This window comes from Sceloporus occidentalis, unplaced genomic scaffold, assembly GCF_023333645.1.
Source record: "Sceloporus occidentalis isolate IW3139 unplaced genomic scaffold, rSceOcc1.0.p SCAF_6, whole genome shotgun sequence".
In the NCBI taxonomy this organism is placed as follows: Eukaryota; Metazoa; Chordata; class Lepidosauria; order Squamata; family Phrynosomatidae; genus Sceloporus; species Sceloporus occidentalis.
The window spans coordinates 22,785,497-22,812,244 of NW_028316986.1; the positions used below are offsets into that span (position 1 = coordinate 22,785,497).

Consider the following 26,748-nt stretch of genomic DNA (forward strand, 5'->3'; position numbering starts at 1 on the left):
ATTTCAAGTTGCCACCCATGTCATTATTTTATTTTCTGTTGTGTTTCCTGAAAGAGAAGATTTCCTCTATCGAGAGCCATGGGGTGGCCTACTCTCATCCCACTTTTCATCCAGAGATATGGAATTGGCTCCCTACAATGGAGGGAGTGTTGTAGTTTGAGTGTTGGACTAGGATTCTGGGAGATCAAGGAGACCCAAAAGATGACCTTTAGCAAGTGGCACTCTCTCAGCGTCAGAGGAAAGCAATAGCATGAACAAATCATGCCAAGAAACCCCCATGATAAGGTTGTCATAAGTTGGAAATGACTTCAAGACACACTTCATCATCATCATCAACAGCAGCAGCAACACAATGTCCCCTGAGCAAGCCATCATTTCAAGAAGCTTCTCAGGACAGGATGACCAGAGGTCCTCCTTTCCCAGGCCATGTCCTCCATTTCAGCCTTCTATCCAGGAGGCATTCCAAAATGTCCTCCATTTTGAACATGAATTTATATTACTATGAGTTTTGAGCTTTTATTTTGTAATGTCATCCTACATTTTGTGGTGGTTTGTCCTCCTTTGTAGTTAGGACACATGGTCACCTTGCGTTAGGACAGTGGCCAAGATCAAATTGTGGGGAATGAGGTATGGGGAATTTGGATTCCATCTACAGCTCCTTTATACCAATTGAGGACTGCATTTGCACTGTAGAAATAATCCGGTTTGACACCACTCTGACTGCCATGGCGCCATGCGATGCAATCCTGGGATTTATAGTTTGTTGTGGCACCAGAGCTCTCTTGAACTGGATTTTTTCTGCAGTGGGCTGCAGCCTTGGCGATGTCTCCTCGTCCTCCATGATCCTAGTCCCTTGTGGCAGGCTTATCCAGATGGATTTTAAAGGATGGCTTTTAAGATGTGGCTCTCCCTCAACCTGTGTCCAGGGACAAGGGGGAAATGTATGGGCACAATAAGCCACCTGCAAGGGGCCCATGAGGTTGTCAGCCTGAGGGCAGGGACATGCCTAATTAACTAATTAATCTCTGTAAAGTGCCATGTAAAATTATGGTGCTATATAAACAATCACCATCATCATCATCATCATCATCATACAGTACTATCTATAGGTAGATTTATGTGTGGTGAGATGTCTTTTCTTTTGTGTATTCTCTGTTTGTAGTGTTTAACAATTAATATTTTTAAAAAAGAAAATAAGGATGGGGGGAGAAGGAGGATGGCTGCTGATGGAGGGAAGCCTCTCTTCTTCTTCTTCTTCTTCTTCTTCTTCTTCCAGGAGGACTCTCCTCCTGCCCCCAACCCAACCCCCAGATGGAGGTGGGGCTCCTCTGCCCTCGTCCCTCCTTCGTCCCGCCTCCCTCCGAAAGTTTTCCCTGGAACTTTTGTTTGGGTCCAGACTCCAGCCATTGCAGCCGGAGGCTTCTTGGAAGGCGAGGCTGGGAGGATCGGAAGGGATCTGGGACCCCAGGAGACCTCCCAGACCCAGCTGGGACTTGTGCCCCAGAGCCATGGGAGAGCCGGAGGGGCTGCGGTCCTGGCTGATGCTCCTGCTCTTGGCCTCTTTCTCCACCGAAGGTAAAGGGGGGATAAAAGAAAAGAAAAGCCCTTCTCTTTGTCTGGACCCTATTGCATCCACACTGGAGAAAGAATCCGCTTCGACCCCACTTTCACTGCCAAGGTTCCATGCGATGGAATGCTGGGAATGGTCGCTTGTGGTGGCAGCAGGGCAGGAAAGGTCTGGTTAACTCATTAATCTCTGTAAAGTGCCATGTAAAGATAGATAGATAGATGATAGACAGATAGACAGATAGACAGACATACAGATATACATTAATAATAATACTAATACAATAATAATTCAGTGCCCAGGATCCCAGAGCCTGGAGCCATGGCAGTGAAAATGTCTTTTAGAATTTAATTTAAAACCAGACCCAGGGGCTCCTGGTCAATTGCATTCTAAAAGAATTCTATTACAAAAGGGGTGTCAAGCGGAGTTCCTTTGGAGTTCCTGCATGGCAGGATGGGGTTGGACTGGAGGGCCTTTGTGGTCTCTTCCAACTCTAGGATTCTATGATTCTACGAAAAAGGGTGCCAAACTGGATTTTTTCTGCAGTGCGGATGGGCTCTGGTGCCACAAACAAGGACAGTGCCTGCATTCCATAGCATGGAGCCATGGCAGCCAAAAGTGGTGTCAAAGCGGATTTTCCCCCCACTGTGGATGCCGTCTTCGTTTTAATCCACAGGGTGAGAATGTTGTTGTTGTTGTTGTTGTTGTCAAGTGCCTTCCAGTCGATCCGGGTTTAGGGCAATCCTTGTTGTGGATGAGGCATCTCCAAGACTCCCTGCCGTCCACTGCTCTGCTTGTGTGTTGTGTGGCTGCTCATAGTGACCTGGAGTAAACCTGTCATGGGGTTTATTTGTCAAACTACTACGCCACATTGGCTCTCACTGTTTTATTGTTTTAGTATTTCATTGCTAAATTTTATTGATTTAATGCACTTGAGGAAGTAGATTGAAGTCTGCAAAAGCTCCTGCTGCCAACTTCTTTCTTTCACTCAGTCTCAAAGATGCTACAAGATCTCTCTATGTACTGTTTTATTGTGTTAGGATTCAAAGACCTAGCCATTAGTCTGTGGAATCAGTACGTAGAGAGATCTTGTAGCACCTTTGAGCCTAACTGAAAGAAAGAAGTTGGCAGCATCAGCTTTCACAGACTTCAGTCTGCTTCCTCAGATGCTTTTTATTGTGTGTGTGTTGTGTGCCTTCAAGTAGTTTCGAACTCATGGCGAACCCCTAAGGCAAACCTTCAACCTTAAGAGACTAAGGCCCTAAGGTGAACCTATCCTGCAGTTTTCTTGCCAAGAGTTGTTCAGAGGAGGTTTGCCATTGCCTTCCCCTGAGGCTGAGAGAGTGTGATTTGCCCCAAATCACCCAGTGGGTTTCTATGGCTGAGCTCTTACTATTTTATTGTGTGTAAGTGTTGTGTGCCTTCAAGTCATTTGGGACTTATGGAGACCCTAATGTGAACCTATCATGGGGTTTTCTTGGCATGATTTGTTCAGATAAGGTTTGCCACTGCCTTCCCCTGAGGCTGAGAGAGTGTGACCTACCCGAGTTCACCCGGCAGGTTTCTGTGGCAGAGCTGGGAATCAAACCTTGCTCTGCAGAATTGCAGACCAGTACTCCAACCACTGTGCCCCACTAGCTCACCTGCTCTGCTTAGATTCTGTAAATTCATGCCTGTGACCTTCCTAATAGAGTCCATCCATCTGGCATGTGGCCTTCCTTCCTTTCTATATCCCCCTACCTTTCCCACCATTATTGTCTTTTCCAATGAGTCGTGTCTTCTCATGATGTGGCTCAAGTACAACAACCTCAACTTTATCATCTTGGTTTCCAAAGAGAGTTCCGGCTTGATCTGCTCTAGGACCCATTTGTTTGTCTTCTTGGCCATCCACAGTATCCTCAGCACTTTTCTCCAGCACCACATTTCAAGTGAATTACTTTTCTTGCTGTCTGCTTTCTTCACTGTCCAGCTCTCACATCTGTACACGGTAATAGGGAATACAATGGGTTGTGCGAACCTCACTTTCTTGCTCAGTTGTATATCTTTATGTTTTAGGATCTTTTCTAGTTGATCTTTTCTAGTTCTTTCTAGTTCTAGGGTGAGAATAGTCAAGGGAAATAAACGTTTCTAATCCCTCTCTTCCCAATTCGGTTTGGGACCAAAAGCCTCCCAGCCCTCTCTGATCAAATCTTGCCAAGAAAGCCCTGTGATAGGGTCACCTTAGGGTTGCCATAAGTCAGAAACAACTTGTAGGCACACAACAATAACCTTTTGTGAAATCAGAGATGAGGGGAATCCATGTCCTCTTCATGATCTTGGTTTTAATGGATTTTAAAAATAAAAAAAACATGTGGATTAAAAAAAATCTTGCATCGAGTGAATTCTAGAGTATTTTCTAGCCCATGGGAGTTCTTGTATATTGAGGCTTAGCGATAGAGCTAGGGATAGTGCAATTGTTGCACCAACTAAGGACTGCTTTGTTCAGACCTCACCTGGAATATTGCATGCTGCTCTGCACACAATTCAAGAAGGATATTAACAAGCGGGAGCATGTCCAGAGGAGGGCAACCAAAATGGTGAAAGGTCTGGAAAACATGCCTTATGAGAAGAGACTTAGGGAGCTGGGGAGTTTAGCCTGGAGAAGAGGAGGTTAAGAGGTGATATGATAGCCCCTTTTAAGTATTTGAAAAGATGTTATATTGAGGAGGGAGCAAGCTTGTTTTCTGCTGCTCCAGAGAATAGGACATGGAGCAATGGATTCAAACTAGAGGAAAAGAGATTCCACCCAAACATTAAGAACAACTTCTTGATAGTGGAACACACTCCCTTGGAGAGTGCTGGAGTCTCCTTCTTTGGAGGTTTTTAAACAGAGGCTGGGTGACTATATATCAAGGGTGCTTTGATTGTGTGTTCCTGAATGGTAGGGAGTTGGACTGGATAGCCCTTTGGATCTCTTCCGGTTCTATGATTCTGGTTTGCATCAGTTAAGGACCAAGTGGGGTTAGGGATAGCTTATTACTGAATCAATTCCTCCTCCATAGAGTCACCCTGTTGAAAATCAGGATATGTCTGGACTGCTGCTCAGCATCATGTTTCACCAAAAAAACAGCATGGGACTCCCATGTATGTTACGTTGGCTGGGACACAATGAAATGCCAATGGTGAAAAGCAGTAGATACAATTGGGCAGTTTTTGTTTCAGATATTTTTGTCTGTAAAAGAAAAAGTTACATGGCACAGATGAGGATTAAAGCTACATTTACTTCATTTTCACTTCTGCATCCTTGAGAAAGGGGGAAATCTGCCCTAGATTAGAGAAAGAGACTACTGATGTTTACCAGACAAGCACCCTTTAGTAAACCCATTTGAAAGAACCCTCTGATCCTCTTGGGCAGCAATTTGAATATAAAAAGGGAGGGACTGTTTAACAGAAAGTCATTTGCCATTTTAATTAAAGGTTACAGAAAGCCATCTTCTAATGAGCAAATAAAATTGCTGAAAGATAACTTAATTTGGAAGATTATTTTTTAGCAAACATAGAGTTACATAAAGTTTTAACATTATGCTGGTGGCTTTGTGAATTTGCTCTGGGTTTTACAGTCAGCCCTCTTTATCCATGGATTTTTTTTATCTACAGTTTCAAGCATCCATGTCTTGAAAATATATTTTTAAAAATATAAATTCCAAATACCAAACCTTGATTTCCCATTTTATATTAGAGACACCATTTCCCTTTTCCATTATATTTAATGGGACTTGGGCATCCATGGATTTTGTTATCCACCCGGGGTCCTGGAACCAAACCCCAGTGGATAACAAGGACCCACTGTACTCTGAACTTGAAAGGTGTTATCCCAGGGGCCGAACCTGTTTGGGAGGGGTAGAATTCAGCACCAAGGATAGATCTCTTGAGGTGTGGACTAAAACTTGAGCAGATGCACCACATGGCCTGCAGAAATAATCCAGTCTCATGCCACCTTAACTGCCATGGCTCAATGATATAGAATTCTGGGAATTGTAGTTTTGTGAGGCATTTAGCATTCTCTGTCAGACTACATTTCCCAGAATTCCATAGCATTGAGACATGGCAGTTAAAGCGGTGTGCAACTGGGTTATTTCTGCAGTGTGGATAGAACCTCCATGCTACCAGGCACCTCTGCTTAGGATGTCTTTCAAATCCATATTAAATATATTTCTGCTGATTTGATTTCTATGGGAGTGCTAAATCTATGCTTCAGTCTCTCCTATTGAAGTAAATAAGGCATGGAATGTGCTGGCAGTGTGGAGTATTCCAGGTCACCATCCACTGTATCCCCCACTCACTTTTTAATGAAATTCCCCACTCACTATCACTTAGAGGAAGGCTGAATTTTAGTAGAATCATGATATAGACACAGTTACATTTAATTTAACAGGAGTCAAAAAATGCAGCAAGTGGAGAAGATGAGCAGATCACACCCTGTGTCCGCTCTCGGCAAGTTCAGCCAAAAGCTGCATGTACAAAAGTCCAGTGTGGTGTAGTGGTATTGGTGTTGAACTTTGACTCTGGAGACCAGGGTTCAATTTCCTGCTCAGCCATGGAAACCCACTGGGTGGCTTTGGGTGAGTCATATACTCTCAGCCCCAGAACACTCTGTGATAGGTTTGCCTTAGGTTCGTCATAAATCAGAAACATGTTGAAGGTACACAACAACTACAAACATGAACTCATGAACTCTGTTTGCATGAGCAAAATCCCCAGTAAAAGGATTTTGCAGGATCCCCAGTAATAGAAAGAGAGCCTACACGCTCAACTTGTCCACGTATGGTATTCATACCACCCAATGAATACATAGAAACAGTGGGGACTTGCCATTGCCTTGCCTTGAGGATGAGATAGTGTGACTTGCCCAAGGTGGGTTTCCATGGCTGAATGGAGATCCTGGACTCCTGCAGTCCAAGTCCAGTACTCAAATCACGACACCAGGCTGGCTCTTACCTGTGCTTATGTGTGCATATGTGCCTTCAGATTGTCTGTTGATTTAAACATCTTGAAGCTTTGGTACTTTACCACAAGCTGTCATCTCACTGAGCAGTTCTCTCTTAGGAGCTGAATCCAATAAATGTAATTTAAAACCAACACATCATTAATCCTTTGCTTACCTAAAGGGAAGGCCATAGCCCTCAGCTGTGTTGCCCAAATAATGGGAGAGCCCATTATCACACACACACATCCAAATCTCAGATTGGAACCACACCAGCTGTGATTTCATTCTGTAACATAGGAAAGAACAGAGTTAAAACATACATGCAAATACACCATACTATGTATTAGCTATACTGTCAGTTAGCAGACATTTAGGAAACATCCCTGGCCAGGTGAAAACAGGGCAGTGAACTTGCTTGTCAGTTGGGAGAACTGTTTGCACTGCTTAGGGTTGAGCCTTGGAAGTTGTTTAACATCCTCCAGGCTACTACCTTCAGCTTGATCATAAAAAAGCATCTTCAAGCCACTCTTGCTCCTCAGCTTATTGAACTGAAAACAAATATCTTCACCATGAGCAGTCCGATGTCGCTTCTTGATTTCAGCAAACGGTATCTCAAGATCTGGCTGAGATGCTGAAATCAGATTCATGTCTGTTGCATGACAGATTGGTCACAAAATCAATCATAGTAGTCTTTGAAGAAGGCAGAGCCCCCCTCCACTATCTACAAGCTGTAATGGCCCTTTCATTTTATGACCATAGATGAGCTCAAAGGGTGAATAACCTAAGGGTGGGTGTGACACAGACCTTTAGGCAAACAATAGTTGCTGTAGAAGCAAGTCTTAGTCATTGGAACATTCATTCATGAACTTGTATATCATAGACCCTAGTGTCACATTAAATCCCTCAACCAACCCATTTGGTGATGGTATTGGACCAAAGTAAGATGGTGTACACCATGTTCTAGCAGGGGTTGTATGACCACCATGGACTTGAAATTTATCCCAACATCTGTCAGGATTTCTAAAGGCCGCCCTACCCTTGCAAAAATGTCTGTCAGAGCTTGGGCTGCAGCTTTTGATGAGATTCCACCCATTATTATTGTTTTAGTTGTATCTATTTTTAGTCCCAGTTCTGAGAGAAATGTGGAAGTTCTAAGCATTTAGCAGTTGTTGGGTTTGCTTTGGGTAAGCCAGAAATGGGCCCCATATATGTGAAGCATTGTTCTTTTGCAGATCTTTTGCTAATTTAAACTTGCTGGAGTTGTTCTTTCATAGCCTGCTTTGTTTTAACTGCAGAGAAATCATTCATGCTTGATGGGAATATTTTGCTATTTAAACTTAAACAGTGTTGGATGATGCTCCTTGAACAGCCTTAGAAATATTTTACAGTTCTGCAAAGGCAAAGTTCAGGCAAAATTTTAGTTAATTATTAAGCATATCTCAGCATGTGGCATTTCAGTTTTGTGGAATATGGCATTTTCTTGATTTGGTGTTCCTCCCTGCATTACATTGCAGCCCACCACACTTTGCCTATGAAAGCATGGCTAGTAATGTCACAGGGATGAGTTCTGTCTCTGGAGCATACTGTATATTTTAATCAATTTTTAAAAGAGTTGGCTTACAGTTTTATTTGGAAGCTGTTGGGAATAAAATGAAAGAGAAAACACCAAAAAATAGAAAATCAAATTAAGAAAAAAGAACAAGGATGACAGGAAAACCCCTGAAATAAAAAATACATGATAAAATAAAAACCTTATAAAAATGCCTATCATTAGAAATGACAGGACAAATAGAAAAGAAAGTTAAATATGCTGGACAGCAATATTTTCAACACGTGAACAAACTGGGTAAATGGCTAGCACAAAAAAATAAGGAAAGAAAAAGAGAAAATAATAATCATTAAAATTCAAGAAGGAAAACTAACCCATATAGACCAAGTAAACATTAATAAGAATTTTATAATTACTTCATTAATCTCTTCAAAGGAAAAAAATATTGAAAATAAGAAGCGAAAACAATATTTGGACATTATAAATGTGAATCAAGATATTTTTTAAACAGCTATCAGTCTGGTGCCTTAGAGATGTTTTTGATAGTAACTCCCATCACACTTGATCTTTAGGTATGCTGGCTGGGGCTAATAGGGGTTGTAATTAAAAACATCTGGAGGGGCTTAGACTGGGGATGCCTGGTGTAATCGGACACCTCTGACTCTGAGTTTATATATTCAACTACTTTCTCCCCGTTGGTGTCATCATGCCACTCAAACATGTGTGTCTGTACTCAGTGTAAACCGGGGGGGGGGGGAACTGTACCCCTTTTATGAGGCACATCTCATGATTTTTGGCTGAAAAACTGCCAAAAAAAACCCAAACACTTTCAGATGTGACCAGATGCTTTTGGGATTTTCAGCAAATATTCAGGTGGGGGCTGGAGACTAGGGTAAGGTTTGAATAGTTCTGCGGCTACATACTGTGGTTTTGAGCACTTTGTGGGCATTATATTGTGGGGCTTCACAGAGTTTAAGACAGACCCAGGAGTTCAAAAGCAGGAGTGCACTGGGATGCATGGACGTGCAGACTGCATTTTGATCACTCTTGGAAAGCAAAGACTCAGTTAAAGTGCTGAATCTGCACCTGCATTGCATCACTTTAGACTGCATGTCAGGGGTTCAAATGACTAAATGCTTCTCTGGAAAAAACCTTTCTTCCATATAGAAAACAAGATCTAGTATGGAACATTCCTCATCTGTTTCCTTTTGGAGAACAAGCTCTGCCCAAAGTGATCAGATATCCTAATCGCAAAGGAGGACAAGGCACAGCAAAATGTAGGACATTCAAGAAAAATGTAGGCCATTAAAAAATAAAAGCTAAACCACACTACAGTCAGCCCTCTGTATCCATGGATTTTTTTTTATCCACAAATTCAAGTGTCCACAGCTTGAAAATATTCAAAAATATATACATTCCAAAAAGCAAACCTTGAGTTTGCCATTTTATATAAGGGACACCATTTTACTATGGCATTGTATCTAATGGGACTTGATCATCCACAGATTTTGCTATCTACAGGTGTGTGTGTGTGTGTGTGTGTGTGTGTGTGTGTGTATGTGCGTCCTGGAACTAACCCCCGGCAGATATCAAGGGACCACTGTAATATGAAAGTAAATGTATGCTTCTTAATCATGCTCAAATTTTTGAAATTCCTCTTGGACAGAAGGTTGAAATGTAGGATGTGTCCTGGAAAAGGAGGACATCTCATCACCCTGGCTCTGCTCCCAGATTGTGGGGTAGTTAGGCTGTGAATGGAAAGTCAAGGTTGCTTGACAGTTGCAAGAACATGAACAGAAAGATGTCTTTATGATGATGCACAGAATGATGAAATAATGGTGGTCCAAGAAATAGTTAGAAAGTGTGGAAAACAGTCAAGTGACATCTTCCCATCTAATCAGAGCTCTGGTGCCACAACAAGCTACAGTTCCCTGAATTCCATAGTGAAAGCTGTTGTAGCTAAGCTTCCGTAGACTCATTTTCAAAGATGCTACATGATCAGTTTGCATACTCCTATTTGAGTAGTTTTTCCTCTTCCTACATGCTCAAGATTCTCATATATACCTTTCTAAGCTCTATAAACTTTTTGTTGTTGTGTGCCTTCAAGTCATTTCTGACTTTCAGTAACCTTAAAGTGAACCTTTCACTGGGTTTTCTGGGGCTGAGAGTGTGTGACTCACACAAGGTCACCCAGTGGGTTTCCATGGGCCAACGGAGATTCGAATCCTCATCTCCAGAGTCACAGTCCAATGCTCAAACCACTATACCACACTGGCTCCTACAGTTATATTACCCTATATTTAACTTTTATTGTATTTTTAATGCCAGGAAGGCAGGAGACAGGCTTGTGAGACTCTCTGTCACATGTGCCAGAACTGTTTGACGAAGGCTGCTGCCACTCTGCAGAGTTAGTCTGGCAGAGAAGACTAAATATCTCATAGAATTACAAATTCTGTAACATTAAGCCATTGCAGTTAAAGAGGTGTCAAACTGCAGTGCACATACTTAGCTTAGATACTACGTTATTTGCTGGGCACAGGTGCCATTTGCTGGTGTATCTCAGACAACAAAAGAAGTTGGGTAGGCCTTGTGTGATGACAATCTTGAGCAAAACAAAAAATCTTAACTTTATGTCTTAATTTGCAGATCTTATTGAAGGTTCAGAGAGGTTGGACATGTCATTATCCTCAAAATCAAGTTCACCTTCAGAGGATTCAAAGACTGTACACCGATTAACCCGCTCCCTTCTTGATGAGATAAGTAAGACTTCCACAATCTATGCATCAGCACGTCCAATGGAGTCCAGGACGATAAAAGCTAATACATTCACCTCTCCTGAGGGTGATGGAACACACCCTCTTTGGTCCATTAAGTTTAATCCTACAGTAGGAAGGATACAAATTGCTGAACATATGGACATAAAATTTAATTGCTCTATCAGTGTTCCTAAATCACTAATCAACCAAGATTCTGCAGTTATTTCCTTGTGGAAGAATGGGAAGGAGCTTCTTGATGCTGACAGGATAGCCAGCCAGTATTACCAATTTGATGATAATGAAGATATTGCCATGATCTCTACCTTCAGGTAAATAACCTATATAGAATTTAAACCCAGATTGGATTGCATCCAATTATGTCCTTCAACCAAAGAGTGGGAAAAGTTAAATTTTTGCACTACCACCACTACTATGTCAGGATCCTCTTAGCAAACTTCTTGTGGAACTACTTGTAGACCAGTCTCTCTGGTCATGCAAAGAGGAGGAGGAGGCAAGAGCTTCCTCCTGCTGAGTTGTCTGTTCCATGAAAGGTAGGCTTCAATGTGGGGAGATCCTTGGACCCAAAGCACTATAGGAAAGATGTCTTGGAAAATTGCCTGTGTCACAGCCAATTTTTCACATCAGCTCTCCTATAGTTTTTCCTCCCATCCCCAAGTCCAAGCTTAGACATCCATGGAATAGCTGGATTAGCCCTTTGTCTCCATCTTCGTTTTCCCCATCATCACTGCATTTTTGTTTTCATTTGTTTAATGCTGCTGCTGTTGCTACAATTGCTTCTGGTGTAACTACACTGGTAGAGTCATAGGATCTTGATGGACATGCTGGCTGGGGGATTCTGGGAGTTTCTGTCCATAAAATAAAATTTCTAAACTCAGGGAAGTCATTAGTTGCCAACAATGAGTTGCTCATAATTCATTCCCTTTTCTAGTAGCAAAGGCATAACTATTTTACATTTGGATTGCATTTTAAGAAGAAAAAAATGAACTAATTTTGAAGTGTAACTGTAACTTTTACTTAGCTTAATTGCTATTTTGTGTAGTCTTACTAAGCCAGGGGTAGGCAACCTGCGGCCCGCGGGCCGGATGCGGCCCGGTGAGGCCTTGGGACTGGCCCCAGCCCGGTCCTGACGCCGATTGCCGCCGGGGCCTTTGGGGGGCAATTGTCTATAGAAGCCTCAGAAACATGCATTTATATTAACATTTTTTTAAAAATCAGCAATTTTTTTCGCGTGTCCTCCATTTTTTTTTTAAAGTGTCTTCCATTTGACAATTTTGTCCTACATCTGTCCCGGTTTATTTATATATTTAATTTTTAAAAATTATTTAATTATTTACTTTTTGGCTTCGGCCCCCCAGTTGTCTGAGGGACAGCAACCCGGCCCCCGGCTCAAAAAGATTGCCTACCCCTGTACTAAGCAGTGGGGGAGGAAGATCACATGGTTCAAGCACTGCCTTGTATTGTGTCTAGTCTTGTCTCTGTTGTGCCCACAAGAAAGGGTTGGAGGGTAGAGAGTCTTTTTCAACACAGGGCAGTATGTTGTAGCATTAGATTTTTTATATAATGTGTGATGGGGTCTCCTTCCTTGGAGGTCTTTAAACAGAGGCTGGATGGCCATCTGTCAGGGATGCTTTGATTGAGAGTTCCTGCATGGCAGGGGGTTGGACTGGATGGCCCTTGTGGTCTCTTCCAACTCTGGGATTCTGTTATTCTATGTTAAATGGATCTATTTTAGTTGCAAAGCAACTCTTGCAAAGCAGCAAGGAAATTAGTTTTCACAAATTGTACTGGGCACCTTTAAGACATACAATTTATTGTGACAATGCTTTTGTGAACTATAGCCCACTTCCTCAGATGCATGCAGTATATATGAAGGTTCGGGCATCTTGAACTTTAGGTAGCTTAAACTTGGAAGTAGGATGTTGACAGTGAGATCAAAGCAAATTTAGATGTCAAAAGTGCTGAGAGTGATCATTAAATTATTAACATAGACAGTTTATTAACTGTTAGATGATAACACCAACTTACTGGCAGTAGATGAAACAGTTAAGACCTCTAAGTTGATATGCACCAACTAGAACCTTCTATTTAGCTCTTTCTCACTCTGATCTGCTAGTGAAGTTTCTTCACATTGTAAAGCACAACAGACTGAAATGGTTTCTCCTCTGGACCTATTGCACAAATTGTATTACAATGACCTTGGAGTTATACCAGTGACAGAGCTGCATCTGTGTAAGATGTTAAAGGTGAGTTTAAGATGGTGATGGAGGGAGGTACAAACAAGGTATTCAGAAATGGACTTACAGCAATGGTTCTCAATATTTCGTCCTCTAGATATTTTGGCCTACAGTTCCTAGAAGCCCCAGCTGGCATGGCATGCCAAAGGGCAAGGGTTCTGGGAACTGAAGTCTCAGACATATGGATAAACAAAGGCTGAAAACCACTGCCTTACAAAATTTATAGCCTGTCCAAGTGCAGATTAACAGTTGCTTAGGGCATGGGATCAGGTTGAGAGTTTGGGAAATACTTTTTGAAGTAAAACTCCCAGAATCTCCTTACCACCGTGGCCAGTAGTCGTTCTAGAAGGCCATCCTTCCTTCTTGCAAACACATCAGTTTTTGCTACCTCTGTATGCCGATATTACTTGCAACTGTAGTTGCCAGTGAGGTAGATAAGTAAGAAGTTAAGTTGATTTAAGCCCCTGGATTTAATGCTATTACGGGTGAGCACTTTAGATGGCCATGTGTATTATGTCACCAGTTGTGAAACAAATAATGTCTCTTTTTTCATGCTTTGCAAATGTTTCCACAGTCCTGATAGGTTAAAGCAGAAAAGGAAAAAACTGTCAAACCTTTTTTTTAAAAAAAAATACTCTAAATATGTCCCACTTTGTTTATCAAACCCACTCAGACCATAGCACCATCATGACTACAGCAGGTGTCTGCTTTTACTGCTCAGGTGGTGTTTGCTTCTGCTGCCTTGACGTGAAACCCATTTACTTGGGAATAAGTACCATTTTCTTGTGATGGATAAATATTTTTAATGTGAGCATCTTTGACTATGTACATGCCCATTATCTATGTGTGTGTGCCTTCAAGTCATCTGTTGACTTATAGGGAATGTCATAACCCACTCTCTGAAGTCAGAAGATTCAAATACAGAGGAGTCAAGAATTTACAGCTCCTGATGACAGTGGCCTCTCCAAGTCTAAAAGCTGGGTGCCAAGACAGGGGAGGGGCACTTACTTCCTAGAAGTAGCTGGCCGACACTGAGGACACACTGCCATCCTTTCAAGATAATTGAAGAGATGTCAATAGAATAAACTCCTCTACCTTTAGGCTCCAAAGGGGAGCTAATTAAAGATCCCCCTTATCTCCACTGTTATTTGCTATTGCAATAGAATCCTTAGCCACCTCAGTCAGAAAAAATGAAAACATAAGGGGTCCCAAAATAGGAAGAACAACCCATAAATTAAATCTCTTCACAAATGATGTGATCATCTTCCTAAAACAACCCAAACAATCCTTCCTTTGCTTCCAAGATCAGATTGGATCTGGTGCCTGTAGGATATTTAGGCAGTGCACCCATTAGCTATCCTCTAACTATAAAATGTAAGAAGAAAGAAAGGATAGTGTGGTGAGCAGCGTTAACCATGGTGGGCTTCAGAATATAATTCCCAGTCTAGATCCCGGTGTTGGGCCTGTTTGTCCTTACTGTGTCAACCTCTGGCTGTCATTTGGAGCACAGCTGGTAGAGATGCTCTCAGTTTCAGCCCCAAGGTCCACCTTAAACTGCACCACTGATCACTGATCTGAGTGGGAACACTTCAATTTTGGGAATGCCAGTAAAAAGCTAGGTTATTCCCAGCACATTTTTTCCATGTGGATTCATACAGCTCCTTTCATTGCCTTCATACGGTATTTATTTTTTATCAGTCTTAAAATACTGCAGAATTATTTTGGACTTATTAATTCCTTGGCTAAGTCACAGAGTAAACATTGATTGCCTTATAAGTCTTCCTTTCTCCTCTTCTTCTTGCAGTATAAACAATGTCCAGCGCTCTGATAATGGGTCTTATAGATGCAAATTGAAAGTCAACAGCGATGAAATAGTATCAGATCCTATTTTGGTTTTGCTGGAAGGTAAGCTTAGATTTGGAAACATCACCCAGTGACAAGATATTGTTGATGAATTGTTGTCCTTCATAATTTTGCACAGAAAGTGCTGCCTTCAGTCTCATTTTGGCATGAGAAAAGTGTGGTGCAGAGTAAAACGCAAGCAAAAAGTGACTGGCAATGAATATGCTCTTGTCTGAATTTTAAAAGGACTATCCCAGATGGTGAACCTATTTTGAGGCTTGGGTTTACCTCCTTGGATAAGTCCCTTAGAACTCATAGCAGACTTACTGCTCCATTGACATGGAAGCCACCAGCTGCCACTGGTGTCCTGTGACAATTGGAGAAGTAGGAGGGAAACGGATTGAGGATAGAATGAATTTGTGAAATTATTCTTAAAAAGAGGAAGCAGATACATTGATTGCTATGTCTCTCAAAAGTTTGATACCTTTTGCACAGATTTTGGGAGATGGGTTGGGGGGGAATTCTCAGAAATCCTTATTACCCCCACCCCTCCACATATGTTATCTATCTGGCCCCAGAATGATGGTGAAGAAAGATTCCTTTTCATTTTTATTCCCACTCTTTAGACCAAAGAAAGGTGACCTGGTGTCCTTCACTTGTTTTGAAGTACAGCATTTGCAGTCTCCATCTAACATGGCCAATGCCCACAGATTATGGGAGATGTAGTCCAAGTCATCTAGAGCAGGGATGGGCAAGTGCAAATAGAGCAGGGGCCATTTTTATTTCTTGCACTTGCCCAGCAGGACACAGAAACACACCCAAAGTCATGTGCTGTCAATTTCTGCCACCATTTTGGTTGGGGTTTTTTGTCTGTTTTGGGAAGGTTTGGGGGATGTGGCTTTAGTGAAGCATATTTTCTTTTTAGGTGATTTTGGGAGATTTGGGGCAGTTTGTGGGCCAAAAACTCACCTCAAATTCCACCTGAAAACAAATTTGAAAAATTGGGAGAGAATCTAGGAGTGTTTGAGAGGGTTTGGGGGGGGCGGGGTCTCATTGGCTATATGTGACCCGTGGGCCACACTTTGCCCTCCTCTGGTGTAGAGAGTACCAGACTGGAGAAAGGCAGATTTAGTCCCTGCCTTTCTCTTTGCCATTTAAGCCTTCCCAACAACTCACTCCTTTCTGTTGCATACAGGGCTGCCATACTTCATTAAGCAGCCCCAGGGGCTGAATGTCACCCGAAATACACCATTCAATCTCACCTGTGAAGCAGTGGGACCTCCTGAGCCTGTTGAGATTCGCTGGCATTGGAACAGCAGCTTAATTTCTAAGAAAGAAGTATCTCCATCTGTCTTGATCATGCCAGGTGAGTGAAGTGCTACAATGGTTCCAACATGAGACTGTAGTTTTTATGCCTGTGATTTTCTATTGTGCGCCAAAAAAGGCGACTGTCAAAATTCCCTCTGGGCACTCAATCCAAAAATGTAATAATCAGGTAACTGAATAAGAAACTTTTGGGTTTGCTAGATATGTCCATGTTACAAGAAAAGAAATCGACACTATGATGGTTGTATTTCGTTCAGCCATACCTATTCTGTTATTACTGGGCAGAAAACTGATGTAGGTGTGATGTATGTGTTTTAACCTGTTTCATCAAAATAACTATGCACCTTGTGGTAGCTTAAAGGCTAATACAGGGCAAGAACAGATAGGCCAAAATAAAGCTGCTTCAGACACACACATCTTAAGAGGCCGGAAGCTGTGCCAAAGCTGTGCTCTAGTCCTTAGGACTGGAGCATGGCTTTGGCACGGCTTCCAGCCTCTTAGGACGCATGCAGCATTTAAACAGCATACCTCCAAAGTGACCCAAAGCAGCTTAATTTTGCCCTGTCTGTTTGGGCCCACATTTAGCATAAAGTGTTTGTGAACTGCAGTCTGCTTTGAGGTGTCAGAAGGTGTCTTCATTTTTAATGTGAAGGAATAACATTTTAAAATTGTTTTAATGGTGCTGTTGACTACTGTTTTACAGGAAGAGGCTATAGCTCAGTGGCAGAGCTTGGGACCATTATTGTTTTGGATCAGGATTGCCAGAACCCCCAAGGCAGTATGGATACTGGCTGTTCTTTGTGGGGGATTCTGGGAGTGGTCATCTAAGAAAATTATTTTTCTAAACTTTGAATATTGATAGACCTTAGGTTTTGCATGCCTTGGAGCCTCATATTTAAATCTTGATGACCCACCTTTGAAGAAGGAGATAACAGTTGGGAAAGACCTCTCCTTGAGACATGTAGGGTTGCCAGAGTGAAACTGGCTCCTGCAGCTTTAATGGTTGATTAGAAATGGGAATTTCATCATGTGTTGCTTGTTAACTGGCTGCTGACAAGTAACACTTGCAGAAATTCCTTCTTCTGGACAACCAGAAGAAGAGAACAGGAGCCATTTCTAGTTTTTTGGAGAAAACCCTAGAAAGTTGTTGTTAAACAGCAAACACTGTGCTAGATGGGCCGTTGGACTGGCCTTGTGTGAGGCAACTTCTAGTGTTCATATTTTACTAATGTCATTTCAACTGAATCTGCTTGTGTGTCATGGAGGGCTTTTAAAGCTGGAAGATGGGATAGAAATCCTTCAGTAAATATTTACATAAATGCTATTACTGCTGCTAACAATTACAGTCGGCTCTCAATATTCACGGATTTTTGATCCACATATTCAACCATTCATGACATTCCAAAAAGATATAAATTCCAAAAAACAAACCTTGATTTGGCTATTTTATGAGGGACACCATTTAACGACACTATTGCATATAACGGGACTTGAGCATCCATGGATTTTGGTTGCGGGGCCGTGGAAGGGGGGGGGGGTTTGGAGCCAAACCCCAGCGGTTACCAAGGGCCCACTGTGCTGCCAATAAAATAGACAATACTGTGCTATTTACTGTGATAGTTAACTCAAATCCTAGAAATGTTAGCTCTTGGGTTACAATTCCCAGAATCCTCTAACTTTCACAAGCCTTTGTTTAACCAAAAAATCTGCAATACCACAGCAGCAACAGAGACAGCCAAAGACACATTAGTGCCCGAGGCAAAGATCAAGATGGTTGCTGCTCCTCCATGTCTTGCACAGAGCTTGACTGGACTGGCAATTAAGATTTACTTCAACAGTGACAACAGATTGGGTTGCTCCATCAATTCTGAGGGCAACAGTCCCATTGAAAAGAGATGAAGGATAGGTTCTGTGGTGTACACAGCACTGTTCAATAAGACATAGACTCCACTTACACTGCAGAATTAATGCAGTTTGAGACTACTTTAACTGCCATGGCTCAATGCTATGGAATCCCAGGGCTTGTTATCCCCCAGAGCTCAGAGCAGAGGCTAAATATCTCACAAATCTGCAAACTCCAGAATTCCATAGCACTGAGCCATGCCAGTTAAAGCGGTGCCAAACTGAATTAATTCTGCAGTGCAGATGCAGCCACAGAAAGGCAGAAGGCTCAGAATAAACAGCTAAGGTTCCTGGGAGAGGGGTTGTTGTTGCCAAAACAACAACAACATTCCCTCCATTGTCTGCTGAAATGGTTTTCCATCATGTCATGGCCAGCCTTTAGCACCATCCTTGAAACTCTAGCTAATTAATGGCATGGTTTTTAACAGATACTCAAGAGTTGCACTAGCTTGTATCAGCTAAAGACATAAAATGTGAAGTGAAACAGCAGTGAGGCTAAACAAGACCATAGACCTACAAAACCTGAGTTGGGGAACTGATTGGCCAAAATCTGGCCTTTCCGGGGTGCAAAAAGGAGCTATGTGGAGCGGCACATGACGTCACGCTGCCATGGGAGTGGAATCGGGGTGTCCAGCCTTAATAGCTGGTCTGCACAGCCCCAGAGTTTGTATTCCTCTCTAGCCTAACCCATAGTTCCACACATGTAAGGGGTGTCTCTAGAAGATAATCTGTGGGGCCTGAGGTTTTGAGAGAGCCACACAACATCCTTTGAAATACAACACCCATAGGACCAGTCCCTCTAAATAAGGATAATGTGGGGCTTATCTGGTTGCTGGTGGCGGCTGTGTGATTCTTTGCTTTTGAAAACCAAAGCCTTTGTGAAAATTTTGCTCTGCTGAAATCATATAGTATGAAAGGGTGCATGGATTTGAAAACTGATTTTTTTTTTAAATATTAAATACTACCAGGCCCCCAGTGCAGTGGCTTTTAAATATTCCTATTTAAATGATGAATCATCACCCCAAAATATTCATGAAGAGGTATTTTCTACCTTTTTTGAGAGGAAAAGAGCAGTCCTGGGTGTTCCTCATGAAAACAACCTTTTGGTTGCATGTGGTCCCAGGGTCTACACTGCCCATTCCTCTTCTAGCGTTTGCATCTTTGCATTGGTCAAGTAAAATGAATAGAAATTTCTTGTAATTCAGAAATTATCCTACATCCTTGGAAGATACACATAAATATTTGCTGTAGACCTCGGGCAGAGCTTTCTAAGCTCTTGCTTTTTTATGTCTTGACTTTTTTTTTAAAGGAAGTTGCCTTTTCAAAAATGTGGTCACTCCAGCAGTCTACAAATAGCTTTTTCCATCCACCATCCAGATCTGCAATATACAGAGTGGCAGTGTTAAAATCACAGACCATATGTCAGCCAAAGTGTTACTGGTGTGCACCTTCTATTCACTTCAATGGGGCTTGAACAGAATAATGCCCCAATTAGATGGGGAAGGGACAAAAGGATGAACATAGCAGATCTAGTTTCTGTTAAGGAAAATATTTCCTCTTTACTGAAATAACAGAAAAAAGACACCTAGCTGCCCTGGGTTGCTTTTGGTTTTGCTTCTTCATAAGAAGCGAAAGTTACTACTCAGAGTGGAGTCATCCCAAAACAGATTGCTGCCCAGGTTAAAGAACAGGACATCTTTTGCCATTTCAGCCAGCTTGGCAAGTGAATATTACTTTCAGAATTAGCAATGAGATTGCATCCTCCACTTTTCTGAAGCTTTACTGAAAGTTTAGGGCAGAGCTTTGGAAAGTTGTCTAACTTAGGCCCCAAACAGACAGGCCAAAATAAAGCTGCTTCAGATCACTTTGGAGGTATACTGTTTAAATGACACATGCACCTTAAGAGGCCAGAAGCTGCGCTCCAGTCCTTAGGACTGCAGCGTGGCTTTGGCACAGCTTCCAGCCTCTCAGGACATATGCAACATTTAAACAGCATACTTCCAAAGTGACGTGAAACAGCTTTATTTTGGCCTGTCTGTTTCGGCCCTTACTTCCAGTATTGCTATTAGACTCTCCCAGCTAGCATGGCAAGTGGTCCTGCTGGCTGGAAGATTCTGGGAGATGTGGTCCCAAAATGTAATCTGCTAAAACTCTGGTCCTTGCCAAAGTCAGGAAGTGATCAGGGATTGTGGAAATCACAGCATGCCCTTCATATGTGGCCAAGCCACATCCAAGGGCGATGAAGTCAGTAAAAGTTCTTAATGCAGCAGTTTGCTTTTTCCTGAGCTTACAGGGAAGGGCAAGATTACTGTCTGTCTTTTCCTCTTCTTCATCCATTGACCTAATTGAGTGCAAACTATTTTGGCACTTTGACTCAGTTTGCAGTAATTAAAGTAACCTGAAGATTGGGGGGGGGGGGGGGATGGGAGGAGGAGGAGGAAGAGGAGAAAAAATGTGGGATATTTTTTAAACTGTTGTAAAAGTGGGAAGTCAGAAGATTAATCAGGACTATTACTTGCCAAACTGAGACAGCTGGACAGTGTGTCATTTATTTATTATTTATTTATTTAGGCATTTATATCCCGCCCTTCAGCCCTAATGGCTCTCAGGGCGGCTTACAATTATTGTTTTTAATCAGACAGTTCCCTGCCCTCAGGCTTACAATCTAAAAGACATGAAACAAAAGGAAAAGGGAATGGTGGAGGGAAAGGGGATGATCATGGTCATGGTCCAAAACATCTGAAAGCCACCTAGTGGGCCACCAAAGAGTGAGAAGGGGGTTTGGAACCAAATACTGAAGTATGACCCTAACATAGCCAGAAACAGTGATTTCATAGAAACATCATTGCACATTGTCTTATGCCAAGTCATACTACTGGTTCATCTATCAGTGATTCCCAGACACTTGTCCTCCAAGTATTTGGGACTTCATCTCCCAGGAGCCTCTGCCATCTTGGTCAGTGGTCTGGGATTCTGGGAGCTGAAGTCCAAAAACCTGGAAGGCTAGTGTAGGAATTCTGTTCAGGGGAGTTGAGTGCAAAGCAGTTGAAGGGTAGCTTAAGAGAGTTGAGAAGAGTTGAAAGGAGGTCAAGGGATGTGAAGTCGAAAGCTTTCATTTTTTTGGTGGGTTTTTTAGGTTAGGAGGCTGTGTTCTAGAACAGTTTATTTCTGACGTTTCGTTAGCAGCTGTGGCTGGCATCTTCAGAGAATGCTGGCATGTAAGAGAGTGGGGTATATATACTGTTGGTTGAGAGGAAGCGATTTCCATGTTAGTCTGTGTATTGTTCTGTTGTTGAATGGCAGGGCCTCAGGGTGTCTATTTACTTAATGATTCATTGGCGGTATCTAGACCAACGGATACGGCGCCCCTGTGATGTGCTAGGGGTTGGCTGAGGACGCAGTGTCCATGCTGGCCTCACCCCTAGCACATGATGGGGGCGTAATCATGGTGGCACCCTGTACACACGGGGGCTCCCATGATTACGTCACATGTGCGCCGCCTCCAAATGGAGCGGCACGCGTGTGACGCCCCTTGCGCCGCTGCAGGGCGCTTGTGGCACCCTTTCAGCGGCACTGGAAGGAGCTCTGAAACGGGGCTCCTTCTGCCGCTTGTGTCGCTGACACGGCTTTTAAATGGCCATGCCAGCAACACAAGGAGAAAGGGGCCAAGCAGCCCCTTTCTCTTGTTACCCACCGCTGCCAGGGTGTCCTTGGGGCTTGAAGCCCCAAGGACACCCCTTTCCAGGCTGTGGGGAAGTGGCCTTTTGCCGCTTCCCCGCAGCCTGGAAAAGTGGTGGATTGGGGCCTCAGGGCTGCCACTGTGGCAGCTGAGGCCCCGATCCGTCAGGGAAAGGGGCAGGTACAGGCCGCCCCAAAGAGGCGGTGTATAAACCGCCATTGTCTGTTGGGAAATCTCCTCACCCTGGGTGGTTTTCACTTGCATTTGCTGGGTCTTGATTTTGGTGTTTTTCAGGATTGGTAGCCAAACTTTCTTTACTTTCTTCTTTCTTGTTGAAGTTCTCCATGTGTTTGTCCTGTTGAAGTTGTCCAAGTGTCCCCATGTAAGGGAAGGGCACACTGCACTGTTCTGACCTAGTAAACTCAGATACCATAAAGCAACCATATTAACTCAACACCTTCCAGAGGTGTTGGACTACAAATCCCATAATCATAGATGGCATAGCCATCCTATCTGGGGTTGATTGGTAATGTAGTATAACGCCTTCTATGATTCCTCTAGGGTGGTACCAGACTGGGGAAGACTGGAGAATAGGCACACATCCTCTGGAATTACATGTCTCCCTTGCACTGTAATAACCTGCTTGTTCAACTTTTCCATTGCACAACAATGTTTGCTGCTTAGCCAGAGCCTCAACAGAAGGCACAAGCAGGTTTTAAAATAGTTCTGTCAAAGAGTTCACTCACATTTTTGGCAAAGGAAAGAGTTGATTTTTTTAAAGTACTGTACAAAACAAAAGCAGAGATCCTTTCTCATGAAGTGCCTCCCCTGCGGTTAAAGAAGTGCTAGACTTGAAGAGATGTTTATTCCAACTGTAAAACGACACTTGGCAATTTATTTTGTTCTTTTTTTGTGGTGTACATTCAAGAAACAAGCCAAGCTGGGGGGAAAATGGATTGGATGGCTTTTCTTTATGACACAACTACATTTTGTTCCAGAGTTTGGGAAAGTCACTTTTTGTAGATTGTATCTTCTATATGTTTGAAACTATAGGTCCAATCCACACTGCAGAAAATATCCAATTTGACATAGCTTTAACTGCCCTGGCTCAGTGCTAGGGAATCCTGGGAATTGTAGGTTGTTGTGGCACCAGAACTCTCTGACAGAGAAGACTAAATATCCCAGAAAACTGCAATTTGCATAATTCCCTTCACATAATTCCCTAGCACTGACACAGGGCAGTTAAAGCAGTATCAAGAAGGATTATTGCTGCAGTGTATTTTGGCTGGCTGTGGGATTCTGAGACATATAGTCCAAAAAGTAATTTTTCCAAGCTTTGGTGAGAAATTTGCTGCTGCCATTTTCAATTCGTGTTGCTTATATTTATCTGCAGGTCTTAATGAAACTGCTATTTTCCATTGTGAAGCTCATAATGATAAGGGAGTCACGACATCAACTGAAGCCCGAATCAATATCAAAGGTTAGTAAAAATAAGTGTGAAAATTTCTGTATTTAGACTTATTAGTACAGTTTTTCTGAAGAAGAAAAAAAAGAAGACCAGGCCACAATTCTAGTCTGGTTTAAACAAGAAGCCAGTTTTCACCAATGATTTAGGCCAGTGATTTCCAAACGTTTTTGGGCTACCACCTGCTTTCCTTTTGTGCAACAACTCTAGACCCCATTCAAGGCCTATTTCCTGATATTAGGTCTTTATTCTACTTCAAACTCAAACCACCCAATCTCAGTTGCTGCTCCCTTTGCACCCAGTCACCCTGGAAGCAGCAACCAAGCAGTTGGCTGAGCAGTGACTGAGAAGCATCTTGCAAGTACTGGATTTGCGGCAAAGACTGGCATGGGTGAGAGGCTGCCGGTCACTGCTTGACCAGCTGCTTGGTTACTGCTCCCAAGGTGGCTGGGTAAAAAAGAGAGAAATATCTCCTTGGCAAAGAAGGACACTCAATCCTTCTTTGTCAAGGGGGAGAGGGGTGTAGCCAGCTTCCCACTTTTCTCTCCAACAAGGAAGGACTCTCAAGCTGAGAGAGGAAAAGGACACTTTTGACGACTTGACCCCACATACTTTTCTCCCTGATTTCCTAGAGTCATGCCTTCCCCACATAGCTTCAAGTTGTTTCCCTTCCAAACATTGTTTCTTCTGCTACCTCTTCTCTAGGCCTGTGCAATGAAAGAAAGCAAGAACAGCAGCGCATATCGGTCTACTAGCCAAGTCCTAGCACAACTCACAAAGCTTAAGCAGGGTCCTAAATTTGAATGCTCCTTTTTGCTGCTGTTTCTTCCCTGCTTCCATGTGCTCTGTCATCTTGCTCTAGTCAGTTTGTCTGTCCCAAAATGGTATTGTAGGAGTGAACTTGCATGGGCAGGCAAAGAGTGGTAGACACCACCACACAAAGCAATCATCAAAGCTGTGTGGTAGTTTTAAGGGAACCTGAAAACAGAAGTTTCATGCAACCCACCATTGTCTTAAAGGCCACTACATCTCCTTGTCTTTCTTGCTCACCAGTACTTTGACTGGCTGCCCCCTTCTTCCCCCTTTCTTTCATTGGCCCCCTGGATCTTTCCACTGCCCACAGGGGGATTATACCACCCACTTTGGGAATCACTGACCAGTATAGTGGGAGTAGGACCATTGGTGTAGCTTGAGGACATGCTGTGTCCAAACTTGAACACTGAGCTTGAACATTATAGTCAGGACCCTCCAACCTGGAAAGCTGAGCCTGAGACTTCCAAGCTAGACCCCCAAATTTCTATTCTTGATTCTTTTTCTATTCAGGGGCAACACACTGAGAAAGGCAATCAAGTGTTATTTCTTTGTTTATATGAAGTATTCCTATATCACCTCCTAGCCCACAAAGGCTCCTGAATGGGCAAATAAAAACAGTTCAAACTGTACAATTTAAAAAAACATGCAATAGAGCCTTTCCTGATGATCTCAAATTATTGACAGGCTCATGTGGGAGGAGGTGGTCTTTCAGATATCTCCGATATTAAATTTACATATGTGGGACCAGCAACAAAAATTTCCATCTCATGTCAGTTGCCAGTGACTATTGATTTGGGATGGGTCTGAGTATTAAATAGATTGATTCAGACCTGAGGAGAGGATGCTCTAATCATGAGCATAATCTAGCCCATAGAATTTCTCTGCCTGACCCATGAAGGCAAACTCTTCCCTCTCCCCCAAGCTCCACTGCTTTGGGCAAGTTTAAAGGAATCCTGACTATCTCCAAATTGGGGATCAAATATATCTGGGATTCCTTTCTTGGTAGATCACTGCTGCTGATTTAAGATATCCCAAATTTAATTTAAACCTTGAGGTTTGATGCACTTGGCACATCATTGTCCAAGCTTTTTCCCTTCTAAAATAAAATAAAATAGCTGGTATCTGGTCATTGTAATTCTACTCTGCTGTTGCCTCTGAATTTGAGATGAAAAAGAATATCATTTCTAAATAAGGCAAAATTGTTATTTTGAATTTAAGCAAAGGTCATGATTAGGGTCAGTTTGTTACATGTATAGCAGTGTACTGCATAAGGACCGTGTCTAAAGGAGGGTGACTAAAATGGTGAAGGGTCTGGAAACCATGCCCTATGAGGAACAACTAAGGGAGCTGGGGATGTTTAGCCTGAAAAGAGACGATTAAGAGGTGATATGATAGCCCTGTTTAAATATTTGAAGGGATGTCATATTGAGGAGGGAGCAAGCTTGTTTTCTGCTGCTCCAGAAAACAAGACCCGGAGCAGTGGATGCAAGCTATAGGACAAGAGGTCCCACCTCAACATTAGGAGGAACTTCCTGGCAGTAAGGGCTGTTCAACAGTGGAACACACTCCTTTGGAGTGTATTGGAGTCTCCTTCCTTGAAAATCTTTAAACAGAGGCTGGATGGCTATCTGTCAGGGATGCTTTGATTGAGAGTTCCTGCATGGCAAGGAGTTGGACTGGATGGACCTTGTGGTCTTTCCAACTCTATGATTCTATGCAATATAATTCCTGAAACTGTCCACCTAATGGTTTTTCTATTATTGTTTCCAGGGCTTTTTATTGGGTTTGAGAAATAATTGTTCTCCTGCACAAATACCATTGAAGGCTTAGAAAAGTGTCTCAGATTGTTAAAGAAATAACAGTGCAGTTATATGCTTGTCTCTGCAGAAGCAAGTTCTATTGAATCCATTGGGACTTACCTAAGACTAAATCCCATTGAATTTAATAGGACTTCTGAATGCATGTAGAAAATTGGGCTATAAATTTCCTAAATGTCACTTTTCATGCAAACCGATTACACTCTTAGTTCCAAGGCAATAAAAAACACATTATCTCCCATGTTTAGCTGATGGAGAGTGTTGTTTGTCTTGTATGGAACAAGATCTCCTTTGTTTTTTTACAAGAATCCTGAATTGCCTCAACTGAATCAAGATGCACAAAACTCAACTTTTGTTTTATTTTGCTTTTGCCATTGCTGCTAGTAATTTAAAAAGTGCTGGGTTGTTTTTTTATCATAATACAAGAGGAAAATTTTCTTGGACCTTTTTGGGCAGACTGCCTCAGAATCCGCCCATACTGCACAATTAAAGTAGTATAATTCCACTTTATCAGCCATAGTTCCATCCTATGGAATTCTGGGGTTTGCTGTTTAGGAAAAGATATTTAAAATTCTCAGCCAGAATGTTCTAGAGGTTTACCATAATACAGAACCCAGGATTCCAGAGGATGTAGCCATGGCAGGTAAAATGGTATCATACTGCTATAATTGTGTAGTGTGAAAGAACCCCCAATGTATCAAAAGACCCTTCATCAGTGACGGTGGGAAAATTTGTGAATGGGAAGACATTCCATGCCAGTATTCTCTGAAGATGCCAGCCACACATGCTGGCGAAACATCAGGAATAAACT

General features: G+C 42.5%; 1 protein-coding gene across 3 annotated transcripts in view; it reads left to right on the plus strand.

Moving 5' to 3' along the window:
* Window positions 1-1,404: 1,404 nt before the first annotated feature.
* The window catches only part of LOC149310494 (tyrosine-protein kinase Mer-like), an 85,134-nt gene continuing 59,790 nt past the window's right edge, over window positions 1,405-26,748 (plus strand). For all 3 annotated transcript variants that reach the window (XM_089529067.1, XM_089529069.1, XM_089529068.1), the window contains exons 1-5: window positions 1,405-1,575; window positions 10,729-11,167; window positions 14,898-14,998; window positions 16,131-16,301; window positions 23,236-23,322. In XM_089529067.1, coding sequence (XP_089385193.1) covers window positions 1,509-1,575; window positions 10,729-11,167; window positions 14,898-14,998; window positions 16,131-16,301; window positions 23,236-23,322 — 865 coding nt within the window. In that variant the 5' untranslated portion in view covers window positions 1,405-1,508. The remainder of the gene's footprint in view (window positions 1,576-10,728; window positions 11,168-14,897; window positions 14,999-16,130; window positions 16,302-23,235; window positions 23,323-26,748) is intronic.